This window comes from Homarus americanus, unplaced genomic scaffold (assembly GCF_018991925.1).
Source record: "Homarus americanus isolate GMGI-L3 unplaced genomic scaffold, GMGI_Hamer_2.0 scaffold18324, whole genome shotgun sequence".
NCBI classification, from domain to species: domain Eukaryota; kingdom Metazoa; phylum Arthropoda; class Malacostraca; order Decapoda; family Nephropidae; genus Homarus; species Homarus americanus.
Window position 1 is genome coordinate 1,407 of NW_024752727.1, and position 13,594 is coordinate 15,000.

Here is a 13,594-nt window from a genome sequence, read left to right on the forward strand (position 1 = left end):
CATCTCTTAATAAATATCCATTGTATAAGTACAGTATTATTTCTTGTAACACCTACTACATTTACAGTACCTGCTTTTATTGTACCATCAAAACCGTTTTATCGGAAATTATCATGTAATAGATAAGTAATTACCATTACATTAAACATAATTGCCAACTAGACATAATCCTGACAGCTCTGTCCTCTTGTTCAACCTTATTACTGTACAACCCATGTTGTACTGCTCCCCCGTTATACTTATGTTTTCAATTCCATGGTAATTTATGTATACCTGTATATAAATAAAAAAAAATAAATAAATAAAAAAAAATAATAAATAAATAAAATAAATAAATATTGAAGTGATAACCATGGTAACATTATGAGATGTTCTTATTACCACCATGCTATTGTACTATTCCAGTTGATACTAAATGTTACATAATACTTCCTTGAGATAAATGTATAGTATAAAATCAGGTGCCTAAAAGAGAGCTCAGGTTCTCAACTGGCTCAGCCATGTTAATATTGTTATTATTATCCACTCTGTATCTGTGTTTTCTGGCAAAATAAACTGTTTCAATTCAATTCAATTCTCACCACCACCACTACCTGCCTCTATTATCACCACCTAAATCATAATTTCACTTTTCTCCCTCCCACCCATTGCATCTCACTAACACTGTCTCTCTCGCTCATTCTACAATGACTGTCATTCATGAAAGCACAATATTGTACAATACTGTACATTGTTTATTTGTTAATCTCACTCTATAATTTAAAATTTGTGTGCCTCTTACAGTTCCCCTGTTGATAGGGGGACGACGAGTGTGAGATTGGGCTTTTCTGTCCTCTCCAGGGTTGAAAGAGGTGTGGCCACAGTGCACCCAGATGTTGACCCATCCAGTGGACCCACACCAGAGTTAACCCTTGGAGATGGCTCCCCAGATGGAGGATCCATATAGGTGACCCCTTAGTTGCCAGCTTTATTTTAGCTGGGGTATCGTCACCAAATACTTCCGAAAGAGGATCAGTCAGCATCTCTGAGGAGACACCAGCATGAGCTGACATCTGTTGGAGTGTCTGGGACTCAGAAGTAGGTTCTAAAGTTAGCAAAGAGGTTTCGCTTTCTTGGCAATAATTGGATGATTCTATGATCGATATCTTGTTCAGAGAATCGTGTACCTCCAGAAACCCTTGAGGACCCTTGGTGGCATTTTGCTGAAATTTTTGTAGTACCAGGATGGTTGGTGGAGGAAAGATGAGGAGTACCAGATGGGTCCGCCTCATCCATATGGACCTCAGCTACTACAAGAGAAGTCTGAGGACTGAGAATTGGTGGCATAGAATCAGGTGTGAGAGCTGAATTCAATACAGGCACTGATGATTCTCTGGGTGGTGTGGCAGCAACAGTTAGCCGAGCCTTGTGTTGGGGAAGAACCTGTGCATTGGAATCCCCATGACTTGAGATATATTTCAGTGCTGTTTCTGGCTTCAGCAAAGCTCACTTTGTCTCTGGTGCAGATCTTTATTATCTCTTTTTCAATTTGGAAACGGTCACATTCACTAAAAGAGGCCGGGTGCACCTCACTCCAGTGAAAACAGCAGACTGGACCCAGACATTTCTCACCCTCATGGGCCTTACCACAGTAAACACATACTACAGGACCTCCCTGTTGTAACTTATAACAAGTGCGGCTGACATGGCCATACATCTGACAATGTAAGCATCGTCTAGGGTTTGGGACAGATGGTTTCACCTTAAGAGAGATCCAAGCAACCTTGATAAGAGGTTGGTGTAGGGTGTAGGGTTAAGAGCGCCATTTTCTTTCTTGCGAAACCTGTCCACTTTCACCACCTTTTGGTCGTATGGAACTCCTTCAGAAACTTCTCCTCTGAGTATCAGAACAGCTCTTTAGAGAATACCACCCCTCAACGCTGATTAAAGGTGGCATGCGGAGTACAAAAGACTGGGGCACCAGGTACCTCAGACAGGGTCCGGAGTAGAGCATTCTCCTGGGGGGAGTAGACCTCCACTAGGAGGCTACCACCTTGCTGGGTGAATATTTTAGGTTCTCTCCCATAAATTCTTACTATTGACCTGTAAACAAACAAAATTTTCAGGTCCATTATAGGCTTGCCTTCCACGGATCGGAGCAATAGATATTTTGTAAAATCCATTTTCTTGAACACACCTGGTAAGATCTCATGGGTAGAAGTGCCATGGAGGGTGCCAGGACCAGTGGACCTCCTGCGGCTCTTATTCTTGGGTACCGCTGCCATTTACGAAACTTTTACTTCTTTATATAGCAGTAGGAGTAACGGAAGCACAGATTATCTCAACTGTTACTCAACTCCGGTGCAACGAATAAATTGTTACCAAAAATGTCACGGTTAATTGGAGTACACTTGACTAACTGTAAACTGTAGACTGGACCTAGACTGGGTCCTCTTAAGCTGCATTTTGTCAATTTTGTAACTAAAGCTTCTTTGTAACAGTATAACAGTAATGGGGAGAACATAATATCTCTACCTTTACCAACTGTGTATCTGTTGGGTGACTGTTACTATTGTATAACAACTACTTGTGGAGCATGTTACCTTATATTCTAGACAAACTAAAATACAGTCTCTCCTCGACTACGACAGGGTTCCATCCCGACGACCACGACCAGGACGTAGGCCGAATTGGTCCTAAGTCTAAAAGGCAAAAATAAGACATAGAAATTCTAAAAGGGGTGTCTCTTTTTCTTCTCAGCACCACGAGAACTCTCACTTTTACGCTTGCCAGCCATTTTAAAGGGAATTACAAAACAAAAATTTTGTCAGTACACAGCTCGATCACTGACGTCGGTACTACAAAATACGTAATTTGAAAAATATTTAATACGACCACGGCGGTCGTATGTCCGGGTTGTCTTCAGTTGAATATGTATAGATCAAAGTTTATTGGGTTTTCAGTAACGAAATCCAACTGTCCTTTCTTCGTTTATTATACAGGAGAACATCGATATAACACGAGATACGTTCCAAGAGACATCTCTATAAACAGAATTCGCACTAAATCGAAATGTTGTTTCAATGGAATAGTTTAGTTTGGTACTTGAGAGAAACACAAAATACTAAAAAGACAGAGTCTACCCAGATGCACCTCAGCCCATCTCCTAGAATAAACGAAACATTGTTTTCTGTAGTATTATGTAAAAACACTCATAAATCAACACAGCTAAAATTAAGGGATATGAAATGGTCTGTTTACTAGCAATCAGCTGATGGGAAGATGGGGGAGGTGAGGTGATATGTTTGACAGTTGATGCTAAGGTCTAGTGCTTATTTATTTATCTGTCCTTAAGAGTGACTAAGTTTTTCTCTTATAAAATGTCACTGAACTGACATGTTCTAATTAATTTTATTACAAAGGGCTAAAATTTTTATCTCTTGTGCAAAATATATGAAGTTTATATTCAAATTATTCGCTGTCTTGCAAGGATTCCAGCAATGCAAATTATATTCTCCAAACTTTAGTCTGTGATATTATAAAAGATAAAAACTTTAAGCCTAAAAGCCTGGCTGGGGGGTGAGGTGACAGTGACAAGTTTGACAGTTGGGGCCGAAGGTCTTGTGAACTATTTATTTGTTTATTTATGTCCTTTAGATTGAGTTTTCGTTTTTTGTTTATAAAATGTCACAGAAGTGACCGGGGAGAATATAATTTACATTGCTGGAATTCTTATAAGATAGTGATTAATTTGAATATCCGTATATACTCGTCTATAACCCCCCCTCGTTTATCGGTCGACCCTGATTTTTTTACCAAGAAATCATTAATTTATGATATTCTTCGTTTATAGTTCAACCCATGTTTTTGAGGGTAATGGAACAACAAAACCTTCAGTAAAAACGCTGTACGTCCTATAAACTGAGGCTCGCCGTGCCTGAAACACGAGTGCCGAAGGCAAATCGTTTACCATTTATTATTACGACACTTAACACTGAAATGCGGGTAGTTTCTACAAAAATATTGTATATTTCCATTCAAGTATTTATTCAAGTCAATTAGGAGGGAATATTATTGTAATACAACAGTTTTTTAACTAAACCATTCGAAAAGCGATTACGGTAACATCTTTTGAACGAAAGAAAGCGAAAGTCATTGTTTTCGTCACGATTTTATCCCAATTTCCACTGTAATACGTACGTAATTTCAGCAAAAATATTACATTTCCGTGAATGTATTATATCAAGCACAGTATGAATAGAATATCATTGTAATATAACAGAATTTTAACCGAAAACTATTAAAAAAACGAGTAACATCTCAAGAACATCGGAAGCTTAGGTAAAGTCTTTTGTTTTCGTCATGTATTTTATCCTATTTTACATTGAAATACATCACGTTTCAGCAAAACTACTATTTACTTCCGATAATATATTCATTCAGGCGCAGTTTAGGTAAAATATACGTGTGTTGTAATAGTTTTTTAACTGAAAACGATTCAAAAAACACGTACCCTCTAGCTCTGTTCAAGGAGAGTACTGGGAGAAGCTGTTTGGTGCTGCAGATGATGACAAGGACAATGATTTTGATGGATTTTAATGAAAATATTCAGAAATATGGTATCGTAGTATTTATCCAAGTCAATTAGGATAGAATATTATTGCAATACAAGAGTTTTTAACTGAAAACCATTCGAAAAGCGATTACGGTAACATCTTTTGAACGAAAGAAAGCGAAAGTCATTGTTTTCGTCACGATTTTATCCCACTTTCCACTGTAATAAGTACGTCATTTCAGCAAAAATATTACATTTCCGTGAATGCATTATATCAAGCACAGTATGAATAGAATACCATTGTAATATAACAATATTTTAACCAAAAACTATTAAAAAAACAAGTAACTTCTCTTGAACATGGGAAGGTTAGGTAAAATCTTTTGTTATCGTCATGTATTTTATCCTATTTTACATTAAAATACATCACGTTTCAGCAAAACTACTATTTATTTCCGAGAATATATTCATTCAGGCACAGTTAAGGTAAAATATACATGTGATGTAACAGTTTTTAACTGAAAACGATTCGAAAAACACGTGTACCGTCTAGCTGATACAGCTGGTGGTGCGTGATGCGTCAAGGGTCGTTGTAAACAATAGGAGGTTGAAGTAGATTACCGGGTATTATATTAAGTGTGAAATATCGAAAAGGTTTTTATTACAGGTATTTTTTGTAGATCAATGAAAACTGTGATACCATATATGATATGATAAGTTAACCTGTGCTAAGAACTTCAACATAGACTACTGAAAGCACGTTGTAACGTAATTTAGCCTATTGTAAGTTGGTGAGCTTCATTTGCTGAAGGAACTGCACAACTTTTCATTACTAATTGGTACATATTTTACGTTTCCATTGTTTACTGGCAGTAAATGGTAAATATTTTTCATGTCTAAAGCTAAAAGTTGCTCCTCGCCCTTCCCATCATGCACGGGTTCAACCTAACAAAACTTTTACGCATGTATAGGACGACTCCCAATTTTTTGCCTAAAAATTTGGTCTTAAAAACTCGAACTATACACGAGTATATACGGTAATCATGCTATAATTTGCACTAAACAAAAATTTTAGTAATCATTTAGTACAGTTAACCCTCACTTTACGCGGTTAATGTAACCCGGAGGGTCCCGCGTAAAGTGAGAAACGCGTAAAGTGAATAACATAACATATGGGATTAATTGAAATGGAGTCCGGGCCGATCCCCAAACTCCACTTTTTGACGACACACAACTATGTTGTAGTAAAAATATTATCTTAACTTTATGATGGTATGCACACACAATTAATAATTAAGAGAAATATCAATAATATTAGGTTTTTTAACACTTACATTAGTAGAAAAAATGGCTGGGCACACGGGGATGGGCGGTTGGTTCCGAGGCAGAGGGCAGATTATTGGCCCTCACCTGTGTCACTTGTATCAATTGTATCACTATCCACCACAGAGGCTTGCAGGGCCTCTTTGTCAAACTCCCCAAAGTCCATATAAGTCCATATCCTCACCATAATTATCACTATCACTGACTTGGGCCGGCTGTGGTGGGTGGCGGGTGAAGAACTGGTAATGTTTTGATGACTGGGCGACCTTGTGCGCACCATGTTCGCGCAGCTTACACAACATGGCGGATGGCGGGAGGTTTGGATCCAAAAATGGCGCGGCTCGCCAGCCGCTCTCCGCGTAAAGGGGTACACCCACCGCGGAATGTGAGCATCCTGGGTTCCGGCAGGGCACCGCGTAAACGTGGAAACGCGGAATGTGGGACCGCGTAAAGTGAGGGTTAACTGTATGTTATTTTGAGTACATGTACAGTACAGCTTTGCCCTTAGGACAGTGTAGCGTGCCCAGAGAAACATTTGGCGCCAATTTTAAGATATGACGAGACAGATTGACTTGTGCAAAATAGGAAATATTCGCTTTAAATTAAAACATTGTCCTTAATTGTGGGTGTCGCTTGAAATCATTAATCTTAAATTGAATCGCTTTAAATCGACTTTCTACTGTAAAAGGTTTCTATGTACAGTACACTTTCAAAAATGATTATCACCGTAACTTAATCACTGTAGCTATGAGTGTTAAATGAGGATGGACGCTATCTTAGAGTAGCTCTACTAAATACGTCCGATTGATGTTAGAGTGGGGGTGATAGTGAGTAGAGACCGCTCGAGGGAGAACGGAATATATCTGACATCCTCCCCCGAGGAAAGGCGGAGCACATCAGGGATGGCTCTAATAACGTCTTCCTCTCGTCAGGGTTATCAAACTACTGCGCGCAACAGGCGGCCAGGGAGCCAGTTACTTATGCATGACTTAGCACTAACTGACACGACTATCAGTGGACACACCTTATCACGTGCTCTGAACATAAACCTCATAGCTAGTGGAAAGTTACAAGGGGTGATAGGTATACACGACTAATGTAATTAGCCCACATTTATATACCGTATATACTCGTCTATAACCCCCCTTCGTATATAGGTCGACCCCGATTTTTTGACCAAGAAATCGTTAATTTATGATATTCCTCGTTTATAGGTCGACCCAAGTTTTTGAGGGTAAAAGAACAACAAAACCTTCAGAGAAACACTACATCCTATAAACTTGTTTACCATTTATTATTACGACACTTTACACTGAAAAGCGGGTAGTTTCAACAAAAATATTGTATATTTCCATTCAAGTATTTATTCAAGTCAATTAGGAGGGAATATTATTGTAATACAATAGTTATTTAACTGAAAACCATTCGAAAAGCGATTACGGTAACATCTTTTGAACGAAAGAAAGCGAAAGTCATTGTTTTCGTCACGATTTTATCCCACTTTCCACTGTAATACGTACGTCATTTCAGCAAAAATATTACATTTCCGTGAATGCATTATATCAAGCACAGTATGAATAGAATACCATTGTAATATAACAATATTTTAACCAAAAACTATTAAAAAAACAAGTAACTTCTCTTGAACATCGGAAGGTTAGGTAAAATCTTTTGTTTTCGTCATGTATTTTATCCTATTTTACATTAAAATACATCACGTTTCAGCAAAACAACTATTTATTTCCGAGAATATATTCATTCAGGCACATTTAAGGTAAAATATACATGTGATGTAACAGTTTTTTAACTGAAAACGATTCGAAAAACACGTGTACCGTCTAGCTGATACAGCTGGTGGTGCGTCATGCGTCGTTGTAAACAAAAGGAGGTTGAAGTAGATTACCGGGTATTATATTAAGTGTGAAATATCGAAAAGGTTTTTAATACCGGTATTTTTTGTAGATCAATGAGAACTGTGATACCGTATATGATATGATAAGTTAGCCTGGGCTAAGAACTTCAACATAGACTACTGAAAGCACGTTGTAAGGTAATTTAGCCTATTGTAAGTTGGTGAGCTTCATTTACTGAAGGAACTGCACAACTTTTCATTACTAATTGGTACATATTTTACGTTTCCATTGTTTACTGGCAGTAAATGGTAAATATTTTTCATGTCTGAAGCTAAAAGTTGCTGCTCGCCCTTCCCATCATGCACGGGTTCAACCTAACAAAACTATTACGCATGTATAGGACGACCCCCAATTCTTTGACGAAAATTTTGGTCTTAAAAACTCGAACTATACACGAGTATATACGGTATTCAAAATGATCATCAAATTGTAAGAATTCCAGGAATGTAAATTATATTCTGGCCCGGTAATTTATATGAATTTTATGAGCTAAAACAAATATCTTCAATAAATAAACAAAATATACTTACCGAAATACTATCTGTCAATCAAAATACCCCACCTACCCCCCCTCTTCCCACCTGCTACCCTGGGTCCCTCCCTCCCTCCCTACCCCCACCTTTCCTCCCTACCAGAGAAATGATTGGGTTATAACAGTATATTTACATTTTTAGTTATAAATAATACCTCAGACTAAAGTTAGGATAATATAATCGACATTGCTGGATTCCTTGCAAGACCAGGAATATTTTGAATATACACTTCATATATTTTGCACAAAAGATAACATATTTGCTCTGAGTAAACAAAATACTTGCATTAGATCTAAAATTTGTATGTCTAATGCAAAAATCTATGATGCTTACATTCAAAATGATCATCAAATTGTAAGAATTCCAGCAATGTAAATTATATTCTGGCCGGATAATTTGTATGAATTTTACGAGTTAAATAAAAAATTATACTTCACCTGCGTATATGAGTAGATGCACCACGTAAAGTGGAAATTCCGGTTCTGGCAGGGTACCGCGTAAATGTAGAAACGCGTAAAGTGAAACCGCATAAAGCGAGGGTTCACTGTGTGTGTGTGTATATATATATATATATATATATATATATATATATATATATATATATATATATATATATATATATATATATATATATATATATATATATGTGTGTGTGTGTGTGTGTGTGTGTGTGTGTGTGTGAAAAACCCTCACTCCTTACCCTCAAGCTGCACCCTTGATTATCTGGAGGGTTGTTGACTCTGGGGGTGGATGAGGTGCCTGGTGGATTATTTTTGTCTGGCTGTGGTTTACTCAGGTGTGGGTCTTTCTCAGGTGCTGGGGCGGAAGGAGGAGGTATGACATCATCTTTGTCGAAAATTTCTTGCAGTGCACGAACTTGACACTGGTAGGTCTTATGCTGCAAATAATAAAACTATATGTAGACTAATTATAAACATGTGTCCTCATTCAATTTGTCATTTTCACAGTAAGTGAATAATCTGTGTAAGAATATCATGTCATCATACAGTATACATGTGTGGCAAATTTTCGCACTGACTTTCACCTCTACATGTGCCACATTTTACAGTACAGTAATAAAATATCCCATCTTCATTAGTTAAAAAAATCTTCCATATAAACTTGTCCGATCACCCCTTTTGCAACCAGTTCTCGGTGAAAGCATGTAGTATGTAAGATATACATCCACTGCTCAGTATCACCGTATATACTCGTCTATAACCCCCCTTCGTATATAGGTCAACCGCGATTTTTTGACCAAGAAATCGTTAATTTATGATATTCCTCGTTTATAGGTCGACCCAAGTTTTTGAGGGTAAAGGAACAACAAAACCTTCAGTAGAAACACTACATCCTATAAACTTGTTTACCATTTATTATTACGACACTTTACACTGAAAAGCGGGTAGTTTCAACAAAAATATTGTATATTTCCATTCAAGTATTTATTCAAGTCAATTAGGAGGGAATATTATTGTAATACAATAGTTATTTAACTGAAAACCATTCGAAAAGCGATTACGGTAACATCTTTTGAACGAAAGAAAGCGAAAGTCATTGTTTTCGTCACGATTTTATCCCACTTTCCACTGTAATAAGTACGTCATTTCAGCAAAAATATTACATTTCCGTGAATGCATTATATCAAGCACAGTATGAATAGAATACCATTGTAATATAACAATATTTTAACCAAAAACTAATAAAAAAACGAGTAACATATCTTGAACATCGGAAGGTTTGGTAAAGTCTTTTGTTTTCATGTAGTTTATCCTAATTTGCATTGAAATTCATCACGTTTCAGCAAAACTACTATTTATTTCTGAGAATATGGAAATGTAATATTTTTGCTGAAATGACGTACGTATTATAGTGGAAAGTGGGATAAAATCGTGACAAAAACAATGACTTTCGCTTTCTTTCGTTGAAAAGATGTTACCGTAATCGCCTTTCGAATGGTTTTCAGTTAAAAACTGTTGTATTACAATAATATTCTATCCTAATTCACTTGTGATGTAACAGTTTTTTAACTGAAAACGATTCGAAAAACACGTGTACCGTCTAGCTGATACGGCAGAGCCCTGGTCGCGGAGGCTTTGTGTTTGCTTCGGCCCTTCTTAAGCAGCTTTTAATTTTAGCGTACGTTGAAATTGTGTTTACCGGTATATTCTATTTTCTTGCTTCTTATTTTCCAGAAATATGACAAGTTTGTATATAATACAATGTTACGGTACTTTTAATTTACAAGTATTCATTTTTAAAAATACAGAAGACACCAAACAAATACCAGTACTACGGTTATTTGCGTGACTCTCCCGCCAAAAAAGACCAAACAGCTGGTACTCTCTCCCTCAGCCCTACCAAAATAGCCCAACGACATCTTTCTTGTTTATTCTCTTCCAATTTCTCACTTTAACTGGTATTTTTTACTTCATATTGCCTACATCAGATAAACTACAGTAATTGAGGTTAGACACTGTTATAAATTTGATTACCGGGTCCTGGCAGGTGCCGTTAGAACCACCTGACCCTACCAACAGTGTTGCAAGTCAGACAGCATTTTTTTAATCATCCATGTGCACGAGAAAGGATGGATGGATGAAGGCGGCATACAAATATGGCTTAAAAAAGTCTGGAACTTTAGACCAGGGGGACTGCGCAAAGAAAAAAGTCTTCTTGTGTGGGATATGTTTCGGTCACATCTTGTTGACAGTGTTACTGCTGGGATTAGGAAGGAAAACACTGATACAGCTGTGATTCCTGGTGGATTAACAAGTCTTGTCCAACCACTGGATGTTTCCATAAACAAACCATTTAAAGATGCGGTAAGAGTGAAGTGGAACAACTGGATGATAGAAGGCGATAAGACATACACAAAGGGAGGCAACATCCAAGCTCCATCACTAGCAACATTATGTGAATGGATTGTAGAGGCCTGGGATGCAATCAGACCAGAAATTGTGGTGAAATCTTTTAAGAAATGTGGAATTTCGAATGCTCTTGATGGAACAGAAGAAGACTTGTTGTGGGATTATGAGGCTAATGAGAGCGTGAATGAGGATGAAGATATTGATGATCCTATGGCTGATGATGGTGTTGATCCATATGACGATGCTGTTCAAGGAGAGGACTGGGAGGAGCTGTTTGGTGCTGCAGATGATGACAAGGAAAATGATTTTGATGGATTTTAATGAAAATATTCAGAAATATGGTATCGTAGTATTTATTCAAGTCAATTAGGATAGAATATTATTGTAATTCAACAGTTTTTTAACTGAAAACCATTCGAAAAGCGATTACGGTAAAATCTTTTGAACGACGAAAGAAAGTGAAAGTCATTGTTTTCGTCACAATTTTATCCCACTTTCCACTGTAATACATACGTCATTTCAGCAAAAATATTACATTTCCATATTTATTTCTGAGAATATATTCATTCAGGCACAGTTAAGGTAAAATATACTTGTGATGTAATATTTTAATGAAAATATTTATAAATAAGGTATTGTATTTTTCTTTTGTTTCAAATTTATTTAACAAAGATTGATGTTTCAAATTTAATTAACAAAAATTTATGTATCTATAAATAAACTTTTAAAAATGAATACTTTATGTTTTACATACTCCTGTGCATACCATACCATGCATTTGGCTACTTTGGGCTAGCTATGATGACGCAAGAGATCTGCCCTGGAAACTGTACCGACACTCACAGCGGGTGGTGCGTTGGTGCGTCGTTTCCATTGTTTACTGGTAGTTACTGGTAAATATTTTTCAACCTAACGAAACTATTACCCGTATAGAGGCCGACCCCCAACTTTTTGCCAAAAAATTTGGTCTTAAGAACTCGTGCTATACACGGGTATATACGGTAAGTACTTCTGCCTATGAGACAGGGGCTAATACCCAGAGCCACTTTTTCCAATCTCATAGGGCTGCAGTTTAGCAATTGATGATCCACTGGAAGGTCCATGGATGGGTGCAGAGTTGTCAGGAGGAATATCTGGCTAGTTATTTAGGTTTTTTATTTCCATAAAAAAATGAATTACTTCATTCCACCACCCACCACAGCACCCAACAAAGGTAGGTCAATGCTAGAGATAAGATCCCAGTGACCCCAGGGTTATCGGGGAAGTACAGCAAGTCCTCGCTTAACGTTGTCCCTCTTAACGTTGTTTTGGTACTACGATGCTGAACTTAAGAGACTAAAAATTTGTTTAACATCCCTGTGATTCGGAACGTCGTTTTGCGTCGTCACGGACTACTTTCTATGGCTTATCACCCTCTCTCGTCTGGCCGCGCTACGCTCAATCGACTAGGCGCACTACCCACACTTGCATAACGTCACAGCGTCCCCAAGTGACGCCAAGCCAGTATCTGTTACGACTTCACATCATTTGTGTGTGCTTAAGTGCTTTTACTCTAAAACTGTACTCTAACTATTCAAAATGGCTTCCAAGCGCCCATCAAGTGCTACTGATGCTCGTGTAGTGAAGAGGCAACGTAAGACCATTACCCTTGCTATGAAATTGGATGTATTAACCTGATTTGAAAAGAGGGAATGTGCTGTGGACATAGCCGCTATGCTTGGTCTAACCCTCACAACGGTGCATACTATCCGGACCAATGCTAACAAGATTAAGGTTAGTGCTGAAAGTGGTACCACTCTCAGTGCAACTAAAACAACTCGTACTAGAAGTACTGTGATAGAGAAAGTGGAAAAGATGCTGGCTATGTGGATGGAGGACCAGAATCAACGTAATGCGTCTGTGAACCTTATGGTTATCCAACATAAGCCCAGATCCTTGTTTGACGACATAAAGGAAACCGAGGGTGAAAGATCGAAGGAAGAGACCTTTATGGCCAGCCAAGGATGGTTTCCACGATTTAAGCATCATTATAACTTCCATAACATAAAGATGACTGGTGAAGCTGCTAGTTCAGATACGGTTGCTGCCGAGACATTCCCGCCTGAATTCAAGCAGATTATCCAGGAAGGAGGCTACTCATCGAAGCAAGTTTTCAATGTGGATGAGACGGATCTCTTTTGGAAGAGGATGCCTGAGAGGACCTATATCTCCTAGGAGGAGAAGAGAGCGCCAGGTTTTAAAGCGGCAAAAGACCACTTGACGCTGCTGCTTGGCGCGAACGCTGCCGGCGACTTCAAGCTGAATCCTATGCTGATTTCTCGTGCTGCCAACCCACGGGCCCTGAAAGGTTACTCAAAGGATCACCTTCCTGTGATCTACAAGGCAAATAAGAAGGCATGGATAACCGGCGCCACATTTAGC

General features: G+C 38.0%; 1 protein-coding gene across 1 annotated transcript in view; it reads right to left on the reverse strand.

The window, feature by feature from the left end:
- Positions 1-1,071: 1,071 nt before the first annotated feature.
- Positions 1,072-13,594, reverse strand: part of LOC121855174 (pollen-specific leucine-rich repeat extensin-like protein 4) — a 13,528-nt gene continuing 1,005 nt past the window's right edge. Inside the window, exons 2-3 of the mRNA XM_042350040.1 lie at positions 9,004-9,201; positions 1,072-1,422 (exon numbers count right to left, since the gene is read on the reverse strand). Of these exons, the coding sequence (XP_042205974.1) occupies positions 1,072-1,422; positions 9,004-9,201 (549 nt within the window). The remainder of the gene's footprint in view (positions 1,423-9,003; positions 9,202-13,594) is intronic.